The following is a 21,177-nucleotide window of genomic DNA, read 5'->3' on the forward strand; positions in this document are numbered from 1 at the left end:
GAATTTATCTGAAAAATAAAAAAGTCGATATTAATAAAAAAATTGTAAATGGAAGATTATAAGAGAGGGTTTCGCGTGCCAGCAAAAGTTACTGGCGTGCCATGTTTGGCACATGTGCCAGAGGTTGCCCATCCCTGGTATAGAGTCTATACCAATAGCCTATAGACCATAAAGTGCTCATAACACTTTTATTGAGCTCAATATATGCACAACTACAGACTTCTACATAACAATGACTTATATTCAGTCATTGCAGGGTCTTTAGAAAGTCAAATGGAACTGATTCTGTGTTCTAAGACAACAGTACCATATTTATTGATTTATCATTTGTCCTACTTCTTTGTGTAGTATATTTGATTCAATAGTATGAAACCTGGTAAAATTCCCATATAAAGAAAGTCTGAGGAAAACTCACTATCATGCATTTGTATTTAAGGCATCTCTGAAGCCTGAAAATAGAAGTGGAATTACATAAAATAATACATGCTGACAATACACAAACTTTAGTCCATTTGTGGAAATCAGAGTCTTTCTAGGAAAGCATTTGCAATTATTTTTCATTAATATTTATCTTTTAAAACTGGGAACTCCTATAGCTGATGGAAGTTTAACAAATTCATATTATCCTCATGATAACTTCATTTTCCTTCATAAGACTAATGGAAAGGATAGATAATAACAAGATTCTTAAGTAACTTCCGTAATGTCAATGATGAAGGACCAAATGGATAAAAAGGAGGAACAAATACACAGAAAGGATCAAACAGTCTGAGGCACAAACCACAGGGAGTAAGTCACAACTGGTAGAAAACAATGGTTGGGGTCTCCTGTGTTTGTGTGTGAAGACGGTAAGCATGGTAGTTCTATGGATGCAACATGGGCCCATGAACTGGAAATCAGGCTTAATATATGTGGAGCCACAAGCAATGCCCTCTCTCAGTGGTCGGCAAACTGCGGCTTGCGAGCCACATGCGGCTCTTTGGCCCCTTGAGTGTGGCTCTTCCACAAAATACCGACTTCTGCGCATGGGCCACGAACTTTCAATCGCACTATATGTGCATGCCCGCACGTGGTATTTTATGGAAGAGCCACACTCAAGGGGCCAAAGAGTCGCATGTGGCTCTCGAGCCACAGTTTGCCAACCACTGCCCTAGCTGGTCTTTTCAACCAGTATCTTGTTTTCCACAAACACTAAATAAAGATCACATTCATTTTAACTGAAAGAACGTAAGTTGAAGTATTGTATTCTATTCTCAAGCTATGAGATAAAGTCTAGGACCTTGTTTGGGATACAATTGAAACTCACTTTATGTTTGTTGTATTTGAGTCTACAACTTCTTATTAGCTAAAAGTTTCCCTTGCATTATTTCATGAGCCCTTCAGGGCACCTAAAGTCTTGTTAAAATTTCTACAATCCAATGCTTGATAACAATACTACATATGTATATTAAAAGAAGCAATTTTATAACAATCTAAATTTCGATAGATCATTTTTAAATAAAAAATATTTTAAAGGATTTAGAAGCACTTTGATAGTTCAAACACCTATGATAAACATAAAGAGAACAATAAAGAAAGATTTACCATTTTTATCCATGGAATTTGGTTCTGATTGTTTCTTGCCAATATCAGCAAAGGAACGGACAATGGGAAGTCTATTGGTGAGTTTTTTCTGATTCTGGTGGTGATGCTGTTTCATCAGTGCTTCATGGACCCTGTGGCGCACATCCTCGTTGAGCTGACCTGAGCTCACTTGCTGGTCAAGGACCATATCTGAAAAGGGAATGCAGGAAGATTAGCACAGCTCTCCTGTAGTGAACCACTGAGTCCAAATACCCAGACTCAAGATCAGTGGTTCTCAACCTTCCGGCCCTTTAAATACAGTTCCTCATGTTGTGACCCAATCATAAAATTATTTTTGTTGCTATTTCATAACTGTAATGTTGCTACTGTTATGAATCATAATGTAAATATCTGATATGCAGGATGGGCTTAGGCGACCCCTGTGAAAGGGTCGTTTGACCGCCAAAGGGGCCGCGACCCACAGGCTGAGAACCGCTGCTCTAGATATTAGTCATCTTAAAATAGGAATAAATTCTTTAAAAAAAACTCTTGGAAGTTTCTCTTTGTAGAAATGTTGCACAAGAAAGACTTGGGAAAATTTGTATCATAAACATTCAACTTTAAATACGTAATGATCATATAGAGGATTATATTTCAAATAGACATAGGTGTATTGAGAAAAGGGTGCTTCATACTTTTCAAACCTTCCTGGAAAACGTGTTTATGTAAAAAAGGTCTTCTATAACCAAAATACAAAGTATAAAAAGTGAGATTTCAGAAGGCTATAATTCAGAATAAGAGTTACCATATGCAGCGTCCTAAATGTCTATAAAATAAGTAAATAAGTAAAGGCATTTTAAATTTGTTGGTAATACAAAGCTCACTTCAATAAACCTCAGTGTAATTAATCTGCTTTTAGATGATCAAATATTAACTTTATTTGATTTTTTTAGATATTCCTTATATGAAGCAAGCAGAGCACAATGAATTACCTTCCACTGCCCACTGAATACACTGAAGGTTTGAAAATTAGCAGAATTCTCCCTTATAAACAATGTTTTCCTCCAGTGTGAACGAGAAATGAACTATGGAAACAGACTTGGGTCACTGTGCCACATTCTATCTGTGTGGCTTTGTAAAGTTGAATAATCTCAGGGTCCTTATTTGTAAGATGAAGATAATACCTATCACATATGTTGCTGCCATGACTAAGGACATAAGACACCTAAAGCACTGATTGAATACTGACACCCTCAGTAAATAACTCCCAGTACAAGATTTTCTTCGCAATTTCCATTAAGTAGGTTATGGGTCCCTGGTTTGAATCTTGCAGTTTTAAAACATCCATCTGTATTTATAGTAATATATCAAGTGCAGGCAAAATTGGGTTTATTGATAACAGAAAACCCAAATCAAACTAAAACAGTGACTTTCATTGGCTTACTAAACAGGAAGATCCAAGTTAGGCTGGATTGAATTCCAGTCTATGTGATTCTGTCAGCATTCCCTTTAAGTGTGAGCGTAACCCGAGGCTGATTTTCCTTATTGTCATAAGGCGGCTGCCAGGAACAGCAAAGAAATACTTTGTTCTTAACCATAGATTCTTTGCCTTTTTGTGATTTTCTCTCTCTAAAAAATCATTATTTTTCCCCCTGCCCAGGAATGATTCTTCTCTATCAAGTGACACAGCTTTGCCTATGCTGAGCCAATCATTGGCAAAAGCAATGCCCCCCATCACCACCATGAAGCCGTAAATGAATCAAGAACTGCCCTATACTCTAGAGTCAGTTCTCTAAACCAGAGGCAGACAAACTTTTTCTATAATGGGCCAAATATTATGTATTTTAGGATTTGGGGACCATACAATCTCTGTCACAAATACTGAGCTCTGCCTTTACAGCACAAAAATAGTCAAAGACAACATGTGCACAAATAAGCATGGCTGTGTTTCAGTAACACTAGCATGGACACTGAAAATTGAATTTCATATCATTTTCATGTCACAAAATATTAATCATTTTGTGATTTTTCAATCATGTGAAATGTAATAACCATTCTTAGCTCATAAGCCTAACAAAGTCAGGCAGTGGGCCATATTTGCACATAGAGTATACTTTGCCAACCTTTGCTCTATCACTTTGCTGTTAAAATGGAAAGGGATAGTATGCATGTTTCAAAGTCAGCTGTGATGTAATGTTCACTATAATTACCTCCAAAGTCCCTTCCAATTCTGAAAATGAATGATAGTATAGAATAATTCATCTATCTATATCTCAGTTCTCTGGAAATCAGTACTTATAATACTCCTGGAATAATTTGAAATAAGGAAAGGATAAATTGTCAATATATATGACTTTATACTAAAACCTTACTAAGATTGAAAATTGCATATAAAATATGCAATATATACTTCATATTGGGAATTGTAAAGTAAGTTATTAAAACATCAGAGGTATGCTATCGTACGGCAGTTTCATCTATAAGCCCCAGTTCAGTATTCTAATCCGAATAAAAATGAGTCATATAATAAACCATGGACATAGTTATGATTTATAATTCCTACTAAAGCACAGTCTTTCCAGGCTTGAGTACCTCAAAAACCTGTAAGTCACTAGCTTCACAGTGTTTCAGAGATAAGGTCTTTATTTGAAAGAGTTACATAAGAGAAAGCAAATAAAAAAAAAAAACTCATCTGCTCATTAGTCACACAGACATACACAGCAAACTCCTCTGAGCTATAACTGCATCAAATAACATCTTAATGAACCGGAAAAGTTAATCATCTTGCTTAAGAGTATAAGTTATAATGAGATGATACTTAAGGACCAAAGGGAGAATGATCCACTGATCACTTATATTGTTCTCTTCACCACTATAATATATGTTAGCATTAACCTTGAAAACTAGGGAATTATAATGGACCATAATGGCTTTGGGCCCAGAGTCAAGTCCCACAATCTCAGCAGGCTGTCATGCCTAATAATACAGTCTGGCCTGCCAAAGCACAATGCCAGGATCTGGGTGATAAGAAAAGAAGCAAGAAGAAAAAAGGATAAATAGGTCTTGCTCTTCTATCACTAAGCTGGCTCTGAAAAAAACTAGTAGCATTTGTATAAAAGGACCTAAGAAAATGAAAAATTATTTTTCATCTTAATCAGATAATTTTTTACTTTTTGACTCAAACTATAACTTTTTTATTTTAAAAATTTTTATATTCAATATTATTTTGTGTTACTTTCAGATGTACGGCTTTAGAAAATCATATACTTTACTAAGTGGTCCCCCCGGAATTTCCAATACCCACGTCACACTATACACAGTTATTACAATACTATAGGCCCAGTGCACGGGTGAGGTTCCTCAGCCTGGCCTGCACCCTCTTGCAATTCGGGACCCCTCGGGGGATGTCGGACTGCCAGTTTCAGCCCGATCCCAGCAGGCCAGGCTGAAACCGGTAGTAGTGCGGGAAGCCAGGCCTGCAGGGATCAGGCCAAAACTGGCAGTCCAACATCCCCCCAGGGATGCAGTAGTGCGAGAAGCAGCAAGTAGCTGGGGAGGGGCCTGAGTCCAGGCTGGGTGCCATGTTCGCTCATCCTGGCCCCACTGCACCTGCTGCCACTGCTTGGTAGCACTGCCGCAGAGGCCGGAGAAGCTCATGCTACCGCAGCTGCACTCGCCAGCCCTGAGCCCGGCATCTGGAGCCCATAGGTCAGCTGTGGGAGCACACAGACCACCAGTGGGCAGCTCCTGCATTGAGTGTCTGCCCCCCGGGTGGTCAATGTGCATCATAGCCACTGGTCAAACAGTGAACTGGTCAACCGGTCACTTAGGGTTATATATATATATATATATATATATATATATATATATATATATATATATATTACTGACTGTATTTCCTATGCTATAATTTATATCCCTATAAATTATTCTGTAACCTATCTGTACTGCTCAATCCCTTAATCTTTTTCACCAGCCTCCCACCATGCTTCCCTCTGACAACTATCAGCTATTCTCTGTATCTATGAGTCCGTTTCTATTTTGTTTGTTCATTTATAATGCCCTTTAGATTCCACATATAAGTGAAATCATATGGTATTTGTCTTTCTCCTGCTATCTTGTTTCACTCAGCAATAACACCCTCTAGGTCAAATTCAGACAATTATTTCATTATGATCAACAGAATGAAACCCTAGAGACTATGTGATTTTATAGATTCTATATAAATCTCTGAACTCTTTAAAGATTATCATATAAATGCTTTGTCCTAAAAACCCATTGTCTTACCTTTAAAGGATGCTCAGGGCGGAGTGGGAAATAGGATGGGTTTAAATCCTACAATTTGGTTGACAGCACTAAAAAATGTATTTACTAAAAATATAAACTACTAAGAAAATACGTACTTTGCGGGCCAATGACTGCAATAGTGTGCGCATGTTTAAAATGTATGACACTCCCATTCTCCTAAATTTGCATATTATATTCAGTAGAGCAAACCATGGATTTTCACTTCACTGAAAGAATTTAGACAATAAAAGTTCATTTAATGAGTTGAGAGCAATGACTGATAATCTTTCATGGTACTAACTTTGGTTTAGTTCTAATTTCTTACTCTCATTGACAGAATTAGGCTAAAGTATAGACCTTGCAGAAGGTCTTTACAGTGTTATATTTTAAAGAGATTAACACAGACCAAAGAATTGCCTATGATTTGTAAAATTTAATTAAGAATAATAATAATACAATTAATCTTCATATCAGAATAAATTGTAAGAAAATATATCTTGAGAATTTGATTTGAAAGGGTTTAGTAATATTTTGAAGGAAGAAGTTTACATTTATTCCGAGTTCCCTGAAACATTGGGAAATAGACATTTTTAAATTAACTTTATCCAAAAGAAAATCCTACTTTAATTATACCAGAAATTCTTAACAGACCTGCCAGATATAAATGGGATTTTCTCCTACTAAGTCTATAAAACCTCTTTAAAAAATGATCTAAGAGTCTATTAAAAACATCAGAATACTGATATAAAAACCCTTCATCATTCTAAAACAATATCTGGGTCATAATCTTCTGCTAGAAAAAGCCTAAAAAACACTAATGCTGCAGAGCCCAGGCATTTGCAAAATACTCAGGTTTAGAGCCCTTAAAATAGGCTATTACATCTAGGTTTTGGAACATAGAAACAAGTGACTAATATGTTGTAAATGCCTAACATATAGAAAATGGTGATAGATAAAGGTAAAGAGAAAATTTCAGGCCTTATTGTTAATCATTATGGTCACAAATTATCTATATATCTATACATATAAAAGCCTAAGCAACCAGATGACCAGCTGGTAGCTATGATGCGCACTGACCACCAGAGGGCAGATGCTCAATGCAGGAGTTGTCCCCTGGTGGTCAGTACACTCCCACAGCAGGATTGCCACTCAGCTGACAGACGGGCGTCAGACACTGGGCTGATGACTGGCGAGCGCAGCTGCAGCAGTGTGAGCCTCTCCTGCAGACACTCCCCCTGTGCGCCCAAGGGGCAGCAGATGCAGCAGGGCCGGGATGAAGGGGTGCTATGCCAAGCCCAGGTTCGGGCTCCTCCCTGGCCACCTGCCACTTCGTGCACTACTTCGTGCTGTGAGGGATCGACACGATTGTGGGCTGGAGCCCGATGAGGTCCACTGATCCCCACAGGCCAGGCCGAGGGACCCCACCGGTGCATGAATCCATGCACTGGGCCTCTAGTCATAAAATAAAATAAAACAAAATTTATAATTATAGGTTAAAAAAAATTCCCATCTCTGCAAGTGGCATCTGTGATATATTACTAAACAATACAGCTTATTTGTCACAGAGTAAAAATAGTGGTAAGTAAACAATAAGAAAATAATTACAAGCCATAGGAAGAAATGTTTAAATTAGATTTCATTGAAGGTAGAAATAAATATCTTTGAATTAAATAAGTCAAATTAAAATTATTCAGAGAGGGAATCTTGTTACATTAATAATTGAAAAGGCATTTAAGGTCATAATGATTAAGTATTTGTAATAATATTTTTCTATCTGGTGTTAGCTCTAAAGTATTTACAGTTTATGAAAGACATTTTACAAACTGATATACATTGAAAATAGGATATTCAAGTTGGGCTACTCTGGAGACAGAAAAATACAGACTAATTAGAAGAGCAAAATGAATACTAAAAAGCTATCTGGGATATTGAACTTCTACTGAACTACTTCCATTTGTAAAGATAGCCTTAGAAACTGAAATTTGCTTTTGAAAGCTAGATTTAACACAGCTAACAGCCTTCACATATTCTACAGAATTGAGTTTGAGGAAGAAGGCAGCATTTAAGAAAGGAAGCATAAATTTAGACAGTAAAACTAAGCTAAGGTAATAAACAGGAGATTTTTAGTGAAATTAATGGGAGACGATTTCCTGGTAGAAATAAATTTCTAAAGAAAGCAGAAGTTATATGCTTTAAGAAACATAAAGCCAAAAAGAAAAAAAAAAGAAACATAAAGCCTAGTAAAACTATAAATGTTATTTTCTGAGGCTAATTTTGCCAGATTGAGAAATCTGACAGCTTCCTTATAGGTAGCCAATCCAACATTCATTTGGATTAATCCATTTTCAAAAGTAATGCCATCACTAACATTAAGTAGTAGAAATAAACTCCTTACTTTGGGCATGACCCTTAACCTTCTGAATTTCAGTACCTTTATTTATGAAGTAAGGATAACAATAAGAATAGTAAGCCCCAAGTTTATTTTGAGTATCAAAAGATAGTGTAGAATAACTAAAAAGAGCTTCCTAAACTGATAAGACCTTCCTAAATGGCCAAATACTATGAAAAGTCCAGTTATTTGGTTCCTTACTAAAATATTTATTAGGGAACCTAGGGGAAGGTGGATCCAAGATGGAATCATAGAAAGATCCTGACTCACCTCCTCCCACTACCATACCTAGTATACACCTACATATAGAAGAGCTGAGGGCTAAGTGAACAGCTTCTGCACAACAAATGCTAAAGCAACCACATTAAAAATAGGAGAAACACAGACACGGTAACAACAAGGACCCTGCCCCCACCACGGTGTCCTGCAGTAGGGAAAAAGACCACTAACTGCCTCCTGAAGGCTTGCCTACCTGGGGGCACAGCAAGAAAACAGCAATTAAAGGGCACCTACGCTATATGTGAAGGAAATCCATTGACGAACCCTATAATGTCTTCCAAATGGGTGAAAAACAACTAGAAGTCTCTCTAGGAAGTGCCATTTTTTACATTTCCCCTTCACCTTTATAGAACAAGTGGGACACAGTCCAGATGCTTTAGCCATCCTAGGAAGGCTGCCACAGTGCCTGCAGACCCCCGATAAACACCAGATGGAGGTGTCCTGCCAAGGCAGCCCCAGTACTGGTCACTTTGAAACCCCCATAGCCTGTGTCCTGCCAAGAAGACTTCTGTGCAGCTTGTCCAGGACATCTCAGCCTATGCCCACTCCAACTCCAGTAGTCCCACTGGTAGCCCCAGTGAAGAGCATAACAGAACCCCCACAACCTATGCCTGATCCTGCTCTCCTGCCCAGGGCTCCTAATACTGCACATTCTGGGACCTCCCAGCTCCAGCCATCTTGCTAATGTGGATCTGGTGGCATGCCCTGGGACCCCTCAGGCCATGCCTGCTCTAGTTGCAACTGGTTTGCCAAAAGAGGCTGGCATATGCAGGCTACACAGCAGCCACTCCTTCAAGACTTGGTGAGGTAGAGAGGGAGCTGTTATGCCTAACTCATAGAAACAAACACAGTAAGTCAAACATAATGAGTAAAGGAATATGTTCCAAATTAATCCCCCCAAAAAAGAACAGAAACAAAACTGAGGTAAGTAATTTACTTATAAAGGGTTCAAACTAACAATGATAACAATGTTCACTGAACCCAGGAAAAGCATGAAGGAACACTGTGAGAACTACATCAAAGAGTTAGGAAATATAAGAAAGAAAAAATCAAAACTGAAACATACAATAATTGAAATGAAAACTACCCTAGAGGGAATAAATACCAGACTGCGTGGTACAGAAGAACAGATTGGTGATCCGGAAGACAGAATAGTAGAGATCACACCATTAAAAACAGGAGGGAAAAAAAAGAATTGTCAAAATTGAGAACAGTTTAAGGGACCTCTGGGACAACATGTAATGCAATGTATGCATGCCTATCAGCACCAACAACCAAATAATCTTTAAATTAATTCAACTGCCATTAAAATCTGGGCTATATCCCCTGGAAGCCTATTCTTTCTTCAAACAGTAATGTAGTGTAACAAAAGGAACACATGGCTAAAGTCAGAGGCCCTTCAATGGAACCTGGACCATGAAAGTTTCAGAATTTCTATTTTCTCATTAAAATTGGGACTGATACTTCATGAGGCTAGTCTGAAGATTAAATTAAATACACTATTTTTCTAATACAACATTCTCTCATTTATGTGATCAAAAACACACAGTTTGATGGGGTCCCCCCCATCTCTACAATATAATTATCACATTAACATCTCCCTTAAGTCTTTCTATTTCACAAAAGATTCCACATATACTTGGATCTGCTCCCCCCCCCCGAAAAAAAAAAAAAAACTAGGAATTTTTTAAAAACTGCTTAAATACTTGCTTTGCTTTTATTTTTAAAATCTCCATTAACCATTTCATTTCTACCCTTTTAAAACTCATTTCTGTGTTTTTGTATTATTTTGTTTTTACTAAAATGTGTTTGTTTTTCAGACCATAAGATATGTGAGCTCTTTGCCTCTATTTCTAGATTACCAGTAAGAAGCTTCCTAAATATCACTGCTTGTGTGATGTCGCCATTATAGGCTCCTAATGCAAAGCATTCTCCCCAGGGGCTGGTCATAGTGTTCAATTACAAACTAATCTCAACTGCATCACTTGGCAGCCTCTAGGATTCAAGAGTTTAAAATAAATGATCATACCTTCCTATTGTTTTCTAAACAACATTTTTCCCATTTACTAAATAAGATTTTTTTACTTGGTTATTTCATGTTCTTTAATATTGAGAATTATCAATCTCTAGCTTTATGATTGTTTCCTTACATTTTCTAATGATGACAGTCTAATTAAATATAATAGTGAAAATAATAAAATCTAAGTGGGAGTCAGGATATCTAGATTCTTGTTCTAGACTTGCCATTGGACCAGTTAAACCATATTTTTCTGATACTCAACTTATTTTATATTAAATAAGAAGGTTGGAAAAATTATCTTCAAGATGTCATACACTGATTGTGAGAATCTATTTTTCAAAGATCACGCATATATAGAATTATAAGGAAAAAGTAATAACAAAGATCAGCTGTAGGCATAAGGATGAAATAGGCTAAAGGATGGGGGTGGGAGATATACCTGCAATTTCTTCTAAAGTATTGGCATGCATGTCCAGCAACACAGTTCCATTCAGAATACAACTTCTCAACTCAAACAAGCTGTGTAATGAAAGAGTCGCCACATAAGGCTTGCTCCACCTCTCTCCTCCATCTTCCACATCTTCTTCAAACTTCAACCACCTACACAAATAAATATTATCAAAACATTGAATATTATATTGTAGGTCCATGATGCTTTATCCTAATAATAAAAAGTAGAAATAGCCCAGCTGGTGTGGCTCAGAGGTTGAACACTGGGAAAAAAGGTCACCATTTTTATTCCCAGTCAGGGCACATGCCTCTCATCGATGTTTGTATCTTTCTATCCCTCTCCCTTCCTCTCTCACTAAAATCAATAAATACATAATTAAAAAGTAGAAATATAAATATATTCCATTGCTTCTTGGTTTCATGGGTTTTGAACGTAAGTAAACGCTATCCCAAGTCACTGTTTATTTCATTTAACAGGAATTCTTTTTGTCATTGAATAACATATTAAAATAAAAAACTCATATATTTTTATATTAATTTGTCTAGCTCTGAAAAAGTATTTTAATATAAATGTTTCATCAGTGGTTACAATGAATCTGTTATAGAACTAAGAAAAAGTATATATACTTCATGAAAAATAATGATAATTGAAAGAGATGCAAAAGAAAAAAGAATACTCATTTTTCTTTAGTGGGAGGTCTTAAAACTGAATATTTTTTTAAATATTTTTTTATTGATTTCAGAGAGGAAGGGAGAGGCAGAGAGAGATAAAAACATCAATGATGAGAGACAATCACTTATTGGCTGCCTCCTGCATGCCCCCTACTGGGTTCAAACCCGAAACCCAGAATTGAACCCAGGACCCTTCAGTCCTCAGCCCAACACTCTTATCCACTCAGACAAACTGGCTAGGGCTTAAAACTGAATATCTGAGTCTCTTGATAATTTTTCCATTCAGTTAGAGAAGCTTATATAACTTGGGGACTATTCTACAGGGAAAATACTTATTAGGCCTATTGATTGCAGTCACCTCCCAATGACTACACTAATGAGAACTAAGCTCAACCCTCATTCCCTGGGCCTTCTTGCCAGGAATGGGGAATAGAAGAACCTTCATATCATGGTGCCAAACGGACACCACTGCCCTCTTGGAGTGAAATAAATAGTAATATATATATAATTGTTTCTAAAGACAAATAGAAGGAATAAAGAGAAAACAATGACTTTTACTGCTCTGGCATAAGCACCAAATCTCATTCTCTTAGGGACTTGCCCTCTAATCTTAATAGATGACCAATTTAATTCAAACTTTTTTTAATGTTTTTGTTGATTTCAGACAGAGGAAGGGAGAGGGAGAGAGAGTTAGAAATATCAATGGTGAGGAGAGAGAATCATCAATCTAATGGCTGCCTTCTGCACCCCCCCACCCCCACTGGGGATCAAGCCCACAACTCAGGCATGTACCCTAACCAGGAATCAAACCATGACCTCAACCACTGAGCAACACCAGCCAGGCTAATTCCAACATCTCTAATGAATCCTAACATAAATTGTCTTTCCCAGCCCATGCCCCACCCTTTTCCTCATTCTTTTTGTAGTGTCATTTTGCCCTAACTTCCCCTCTCAATGCAACACCACTCCAATTCCCTATATGATATTACTGTTTTACATAATCAAATGATCCAATGCCAACAGAGGACAAATATGTTGCACTAACTAGTTAGGAAACAGTGGATCAGTCAAAAATAACTAACCAAAAGGGCTAGTCAGAGTGATTCCTGCGCAGAGTTCCAAGGAAGATAAAGAGAGCTATGGATCTTTCCTCAGTGTTCAGGGAGCAAACAATTTTCAGGAAGTGAAAATAAAGAGCTAATATGCTAATTAGACCAAAAAGCAGAACGACCATCCGGACATCCTTCCGGACAACCGTCCAGACGACCTTCCAGATGACACTGGGGCTGCAAGGACCAACCAAGGCTGCAAGGGAGGGCCAGTCAGGGCTGCAAGGGGCTGCCAGGGCCAGCCAAGGCAGCCGGAGCTACGAGGGCCAAGCCCCTTGCACGAATTTCGTGCATCAGGCCTCTAGTACCTATATAAAACACTTGAAGGTTAAAAAAAAGAAACTTACATTTCAGTCCTAAATCACTGTCAGTATTTCTAAAATTGCTGGCAATTTTATAGGGTATTTATCTATTCAGTTAGGAATTTTTCATATTAGTGATTTTTAACATTTTTTAGCCCTTAACAGGGCCATAAAACTTCATAAATCATATGATGGTCATAGCATAGTATTATTTATCAACTATACTTGTTTCTCTCTCTTTTCTTGGCAAGGAGTAGGATATCACTACCTCCCCATCCCTTCTAACTGGGTGATGCCATGTGACTGTTGACTAGTTCTGGAAATCAGAAATGTTCAAGAGGGAGGCGGCTATACAAGTTAGGGTCTCTAAGTAACTACAGTGAACAGATGTGTAGAGGCTCCATGGACATGACAGACATGTATCATGAGACATAAAAAAGTCTTTGTGATTTGAAACCATTGAGACTGCAGAATTTTTTTCTAACAGAATTTAGCTTACATTAAACTGATACAGATTGCCATTTTTGCTATGCATATCAGCATCAAAATCTTAATTGAAATGAATGATGAAAGCAAATATAATTTTAATAAATATAATAAATTAGTATTTCTTTCCAGGTTTAAAAGTAAAATCATGTTCACAATCTTAATGTCAATATCTCAAAGGATCAACTTCTTGGCAGACATTTTGAGATAATATGGAATTGTGGAAAGAGTCTTGGACTAGTTGGGAATAAAAATAAATTTTGCTTTTGTCTCTATAGCTAAATTGTCATGTAACCAAGGGAAAGACTTTCAGTTTCTCTGGGCCGTGTTCTTCTCATCTATAAAATAAGACAAATTCAACACATTAAAAACTTGCCCAAGGTCACCTAGCCAATGACCTTGCCAACCAGCTTCAACTCCAAGTGTTCTTGTTTTTCTCTAAAATCTGTGACCATTCTCCACCATTATACAATTACTTTGGTTGAATTTATGGACTTTTTAAGCTGAAATATCTTTTGCTAATGCATATAGTGGAAACAACTGATTTAACATTTGATTTTCATTCTTGTCTGGAACAAATCTCAACCTGAAAAGTCTTCTCTGTTCTCTTCCTCCTTTTTACATTATCCACAGACATGACACCAAGAGAGTGGATACAACTTTTATAAAATCCTCTGTCACCTTGAATACTATTCACATATGATGTTTTTACAAAAAGCACAAAAGAAGGAAGTATGTAGAGCAACACTTATTTTGGTGTTATTTTGACTAAAGGACCTTAATAGAATTAAAATCTAGTTTCCAGTCCCTTGGGTAGTAAAGACTTAGGGTTATGAAAGGATGTAAGGGACCATAGATTTCTCTCAATTGAAAAATGTCTTCAGTTAATGTTTCTGGAGCTATAGTACATTCTGTCATCTCTACATATAAATTCACTCCTAAAATGTTGTATTTAAAATTTTCACTCAAGTAAGACATCCTGAAAAATGCTCCTACATTATTAAAATATTATCGTTTCTTAATTATTTATGTATAAGTCCATAAACTAACTCATACAGTAATGTTATTTGTGATTTATGATAACACCAATAATAAATTCATTTTTAAAATACTAGTGGGCTTCTAGATCTACATATATCAGCAAACCTTTTCATATAAGGAAAATTATAGTTAAATTTTATACTTCCAAATAACAGTGAAGATAATTAAATAAATAATAAAACATCTTCATCATATTATATTGGCTCCTTTGAAAGTGAAAATTTAAATTTTAAGAATTCCTAGGGGGGAGGGGAAGCCATGAATGTGTAGTCCCAATCATTTTTATCCCATGTATAGATAGATTCAGTAACCACCACCACAATCAAGATAGAACACTGTTCCATCACCACAAAGAATTTTCCCTGTCTGTAGCTTGTCTTTTCATCCTGTTAACAGGGTCTTTCACAGCACAAAAGTTTTTAATTTGAAGGAAATCCAATTTATAATTCTTTTCTTTTATGGATTGTGCTTTTGATATCATGTATGAAAACTCATCATCCAGCCCCAGGTCCTTAAGATTTTCGCCTATGCTTTCTCTAAAATTTTCATAGCTTTATGTTTTAAATTTATAATTTACTGTCAATTAATTTTTGTATACACTGCGAAGTTTAGACCGAGGTAATTTTTTTTTTTTTACCTATAGATAATTGTTTCAGTACCATTTGTTCAAAAGACAAGTCTTCCTTTATTTAAAAGCTCCCTTTGTCAAAACTCAGCAGTATTTGTGTTGGTCTTTCCCTGTTACCTATTCTGCTGCATTGATCTATGTGTCTATCTGTAAAAACATTTTAAAAACAAATCCAAAATGTATATTCTTTTCTTTAGAATAATTCCCTTCAAATTAGGTGCTTGGCCTTTTGGAAAAGGAGAATGAAGTCTCTAGGAATTCCAAACAATTTGGTAGTTAAAAGGACCACATATAAGTCATTTGCATGAATGGTTTGATTTAGCCACAGGTTTCATGACCACTGCAGGAGGAAGCGGAAGGTCCTTTCTATAAAAAGGAACCCACAAGTTACAAATAGCAAGTTACTAAACATTTCAAGATTCAGTGCTTCATGCCATCTTCAGAATAATGCCAAAGGCTTTAAGATATTTAAATATTTTAAAGGCTACATTAAAAATTTTATATATATACAAATTCATATGTATAGCTACTTTCTGGGGGGAGGAGGGGTTCATTCCATTTTAAACTTCAAAGATAGAAATTAACAGGTCTGAGAACACACCAAATCCTGTTTCAAGATTTGTAGTCACTGAGTATGCTGTCAGTTGCAAAATGCCTGATTGCAGTTAATGACCTAAAGTGCTGCAATTTATTCCAGTTTTCAAATAAACTCAGCTGACATTTGTTTGAATAGCAAACCAAAGCAAACAAGAGTTTCACAGGCATGAATGAGAAGTGATGGACAACAACAAAAAAATCAAGGTTATAGGCCATAAGCATGACATTTTCTATGGGGGAGGGACAGGTTTAAACTCAGAGAATATTTTCATTTTCTTCTGTATCTGGATCTGTTTTCATCCATGATTAACACATTGGAATCTTTTTGTACTAAACTACAACAACCTAATATAGGTGTTTCATTAATTCTTTGAGGATTAAATTGACAATAATCTCTATAATATTCATATTAAAAGTCTACAAAATAAATTTCTTCTGCAAATTAGAAATAGATGTTTTCCATATATATTAAATCTTTCTGTTTATTCCATTCCCACTAATTCTGGTGACCTTTGCAAAGAATTTTTATTGTCTGCTTGTACTCATATAGAAAGTAAAGAGGTTACTATACCATCCAAAATTATAGCCTCAGAGAAGTCATGGCTTCTCAAGAGAAAACATCCTCCTTTGGGTAGAGCTGGGGATATGGAGGGTTAGAGTGGGGAAATGGTTAGGGTGGGGCTTGAGAATAACATATGTAATTATAAAGAGCCTATTTTTACAAAAAAAGGGGGAAATGAAATATATCCAAACCTAGTTTATCGATATTCACTGTTCTTAATCCATATTATCTTCACACCTCACATTGCACTGAAAAATCATGATGACTTGAACCTTTGCTAGTTTTGAATATTAAATGCTTCACAACATCAATAAAATCATTTTGAGGTAATAATCCTTTCTATACTGCCATGTATGTATCAGAGGCCTCACTGCTACCCCCTGCTTGGCCTCTTCTGAGCTCCTTTGTGGAAAGCACTTTTTAAAGGACAACCACAGTGAATCAAGCATGTTGACTCCACAATTGCACAGCTGTGGTATCTTTGAGAACTTTTCTATTAATAACATTATATGTTATTTATAAGCAGAACATTCTAATCTTGTTGATTTCATTAGTCCTTGTCATATGGCTTCTTTAGGGTTTTTAAAAGTGAACAGCTGTTTTTCACAAACATTTATTAAATAATTTTGATTCAAAAAATTCACTTCAAAATCTAAAACTTTGCTCAAGTTTTACTTGGCAACAACAGTGGGTATGAATTATTCAAGATGTGATATATGACAGGTGCAATGTGCTGATAAACTATTCTTTTTATTTCTACTAGGGTAGAAAGATATTAATCTCCCTGGAATACTAATCAAAAGAGTGAAGTGCTTCAAATGATATGCTAATGATTTATTAGAATTAACTTTCATTTGACAAATTAGATGGAGTAATGAATTAACTAAAATTAGCCTTTTTAAATAAATTAGGGACACCAGAACAAAGTTACTTCTGCCACTTTAAAATCCACTACACTTCTAAGTCTTCAATAAATACGTACTGTTCCCTGATGTATTGTCTCAGCCAAAATTCATGTACCCTCCTCTTCAATGTCTGTTACTATTTGATTGCTAATCAGATGTCTCCCTGAACCTTAAACAGCTGCACCATGCATGAGGTTCCGGAAGCATGTCTGAGAAGACAGGTCCCAGCCAATAATATTCAAGAATACTAATAATTAACTAGATCATCTCTTTTATTCTTTATAAATAAATAGCAATACATTTTGGTGGTTAAGATTAAACACTTTGTTCAACTCAACCATTAGAACATAATAAAAATCTTATTGGCTCAACTGTGACAGAGTGAAAGACTAGATTCTAAATTGAACTGTCACCTACTAGCTTTATGAGACTGGGCAAATTATAAGAAGGTATTGGTTAAAAGGAACAGATGACTATTCTATTCTGGAAAGTGAAAAATCAACAAGCATTTTAAGAATAAGAGAGTTACTCATGCCAAAACACATATTCCAAACTTACTTTTTAGCTATGTTACATAGAATGAGAGTAAAGAAAGAAATACTTCAAGTCATCTGGGAACACCTATTTCTTTTTTGTTCCCCATCACCATTTATCCCTCTGTACCTTCTTCCACCTCCAACCTCCCCTATCCACCCTCAAATCACCACCATGACCAGGAGTTCTCTCACTTTTTTTACTTTTTTGCTCAGTTCTCTCACCCCAGTTCCTCCAGATCTGTCTGCCTGCTCTCTATCTATGAGCCCGTCTCATATTTGCTTGGCAGTTATAAGAAATACGTGTTCTTTCTCACTAATATGTGGAATTTAATGAACAGGAACACCTATTTTTTATAACCAGCTGAAGACTGATATTTCTAAACTTATTCAGGGAGGTTAGCACTTTAAATTCCTTATCAACAAATCATATAAATAGTTATATCATTAATTTGTGAAGATTATTGTGGTTTTTATTATCAAATAAAGAAGATGACTACATATATTATGTATATTAAAAACTCTGAAGTATTTAGTTTTTGATGCAATTGAAAGAAAAATATAAAGTAAAAGATTCTTAATCCTGAAATTAACCTGGTTACATAAAAACAATTTCAAATTTGGTTTTATATTTAAAATATTGTAATAAAATCATCATAAGGAAATTTATTAATTTTGTAAATTTTTACTTAAAACATAATTCACACAGAATAAAATTCCATCAATTTTAGGTATTAAAAAAGGCAAGTAGCCGAAACCGGTTTGGCTCAGTGGATAGAGCGTCGGCCTGCGGACCGAGGGGTCCCAGGTTCGATTCCGGTTAAGGGCATGTACCTGGGTTGCAGGCATATCCCCAGTAGGAGATGTGCAGGAAGCAGCTGATTGATGTTTCTCTCTCATCGATGTTTCTAACTCTCTATCTTTCTCCCTTCCTCTCTGTAAAAAATCAATAAAATATATTTAAAAAAAAAAAAAAAAAAAGGCAAGTAAAGAAAATGATGATTTTATATAAAATAGGTAAAGAAAAGAAGCAATTAGTTCATAGGAATAAAATAAAAACATATAGGGACCTGGCCAGGTAGCTCAGTTGGTTAGAGTGTCATCCCGATACACAAAGATTGCAAGTTTGATTCCTGGTCAGGACATATAAAAGAATCAGCCAATGAATGCATAGATATGTGGAGCAACAAATCGATGTCTGTCTACTCTCTCTCTCTCTCTCTCTCTCTCTCTCTCTCTCTCTTTCCCTTCCTCTCTCTCAAATAACTTAATTAATTAATAAAAAATATGAAAAGATGTTCAATCTCACTAATAATTAAAGAAATGCAAGTTAAAACAATGCAATTTATTTTTCATCTATAAAAATAAAGTTTGGTGATTGAGTAGGGCAAGGATTTGGGCAAAATAAACACTCTCATACAATGTTAAAGTATAAATTACCAAAACAATTTATGAAGATAGTTTTTAAATATCTTCCAAAGTAAAAAAGTCTGCTCTTTTGTACATAGGTTCCACTTTTGGAAATTCACCCTACATAAATACCGACAAAATAATGCCAAACATATGAGTAAATAATTATTGCACCAATGATTACAGCAAATAAAACAACCTAAGTAAATAAATAATTAATAATCCATATAATTAAATGTAATGCAGTCATTATAAGATGTACATCTGTACTGATAACATGGAAAGTAGTCCGATTATATTTTTAAGTGATACTGGGAAGCTATTTTGATTTCCTCTCTTTCACCCTGTGGTTTAAATCATTGCTACTCAAAATGTGGCCCTGAACCCAAAAACATTGCTGTGACACCACCTGGAAGAGTGTTAGAATCTGACACTATGCCTGAGGCCTACTAGATCTACATTTCAACAAGACTCCATGTGATTGGTATTAACAATAAAACTTGGGAAGCAGAGGGTAAGTGACAATCCTAGGTGTGCCCACAATTCCTTGTGCACACCTATATTACAGCATTCATTTATAACCTTGTTTACTTGCCTAAATCCCCATATTAGACTATGAGACTGCTGAAGGAAAATTTTAATTTTTTGTTATTGTTCTATATCCATTGCACCTGGCACATAATAGGTACTTTATAAGCGTTTGTTATATAAATGAGACAATAAGCAAGAATAAATAAAAAGTAAATGCAAAGTTTAGTTTATTACTCTTTCATAGCAATTCATTGACTATATGACAATATAGAAATATTAATTACAAATGACAAAAAGTAATCTTGAGAAAGTTATTTTGAAAAACACTGTTTGAATGTATACATATCTTAGATACACATTCAAAATATTTTTATCCTTGCCAACTAGGACATAAATCCAGGACAATACTTAAAGCCTCTTATAATGTTTGCCCTTCCTTTTTAAAAGCCCCCCACTCAAATTATCATATATCACTAGTTTGGGCACAGGCCATAAATCAAAAAGAAATAAATAAATTACTTTTAGATTTCTATTGTTTTCCTGATGACACACAAATTATGCTACTGTTTATCTTTAGGACTGCAGCTGCTGCTGGCTCTGAGTCACTATTTACTATAATTACTGCCTTCAGAGCTCACTCTGACCCAGACCCCATTATAGGATATGCCCAGACCAGATAAGCAATTTCAGAAATTAGCAGCATTCGTGGATGTTTGCAAAATCATGGCAGTAGATATCTGTTTTTCTAATAGCATGAAAATTCTTTAATATGCATTCACTCTTCAACAAAAATCCTCACCTGGCTGTTTCTCGCCACTCAGCATCTTCACCTTCACGCCAGCAAATCTCATCCAATTCTGTGAAAAGGTCATGAGGAATGTGTTCCTCGTCATCATCCTCAGTTCCAAGAATAAACTGTACCCGCTGTGATGGGGTGTCTATGGAAAATCAGAGACATGAGCATGCATTACCATGACTTTAAGCTTAAAATGTCCCAATCACCTCTTTCATCACCACTCCAAACTCACACCTCACTTGCCTCCACTACAACACTCATCTAAAGTAAACTTGGGCCCTAGCTGGTTTGGCTCAGTGGATAGAGCATTAGCCTGTGGACTGAAGGGTCCCAGGTTCAGTTCCGGTCAAGGGCACATGCGTGGGTTGCGGGCTCAATCCCCATTAGGGGATGTGCAGGAGGCAGCCAATCAATGATTCTCTCTCATCATTGATATTTCTATCTCTCTTTCTCTCTCCCTTCCTCTCTGAAATCAATAAAGATATATTTAAAAATAAATAAATAAAAATAAAGTAAATTTGGGGAATTAAAACTAAATTTAGCATTACATTAAGTCTAGCATAATTTAGGAACATAAATATGTAAAACCATAGCAGATGATGTATATATATTATAAA

The 21,177-nt window shown here is 35.9% G+C and overlaps 1 protein-coding gene across 1 annotated transcript in view; it reads right to left on the minus strand.

The window, feature by feature from the left end:
• Positions 1-21,177, minus strand: part of SLC4A10 (solute carrier family 4 member 10) — a 239,894-nt gene that overhangs the window by 108,844 nt on the left and 109,873 nt on the right. Inside the window, exons 4-6 of the mRNA XM_081095919.1 lie at positions 20,564-20,702; positions 10,978-11,138; positions 1,585-1,773 (exon numbers count right to left, since the gene is read on the minus strand). Coding sequence (XP_080952045.1) covers positions 1,585-1,773; positions 10,978-11,138; positions 20,564-20,702 — 489 coding nt within the window. The remainder of the gene's footprint in view (positions 1-1,584; positions 1,774-10,977; positions 11,139-20,563; positions 20,703-21,177) is intronic.

This window comes from Myotis nattereri, assembly GCF_964212035.1.
Source record: "Myotis nattereri genome assembly, chromosome: 7".
Classification (NCBI taxonomy): domain Eukaryota; kingdom Metazoa; phylum Chordata; class Mammalia; order Chiroptera; family Vespertilionidae; genus Myotis; species Myotis nattereri.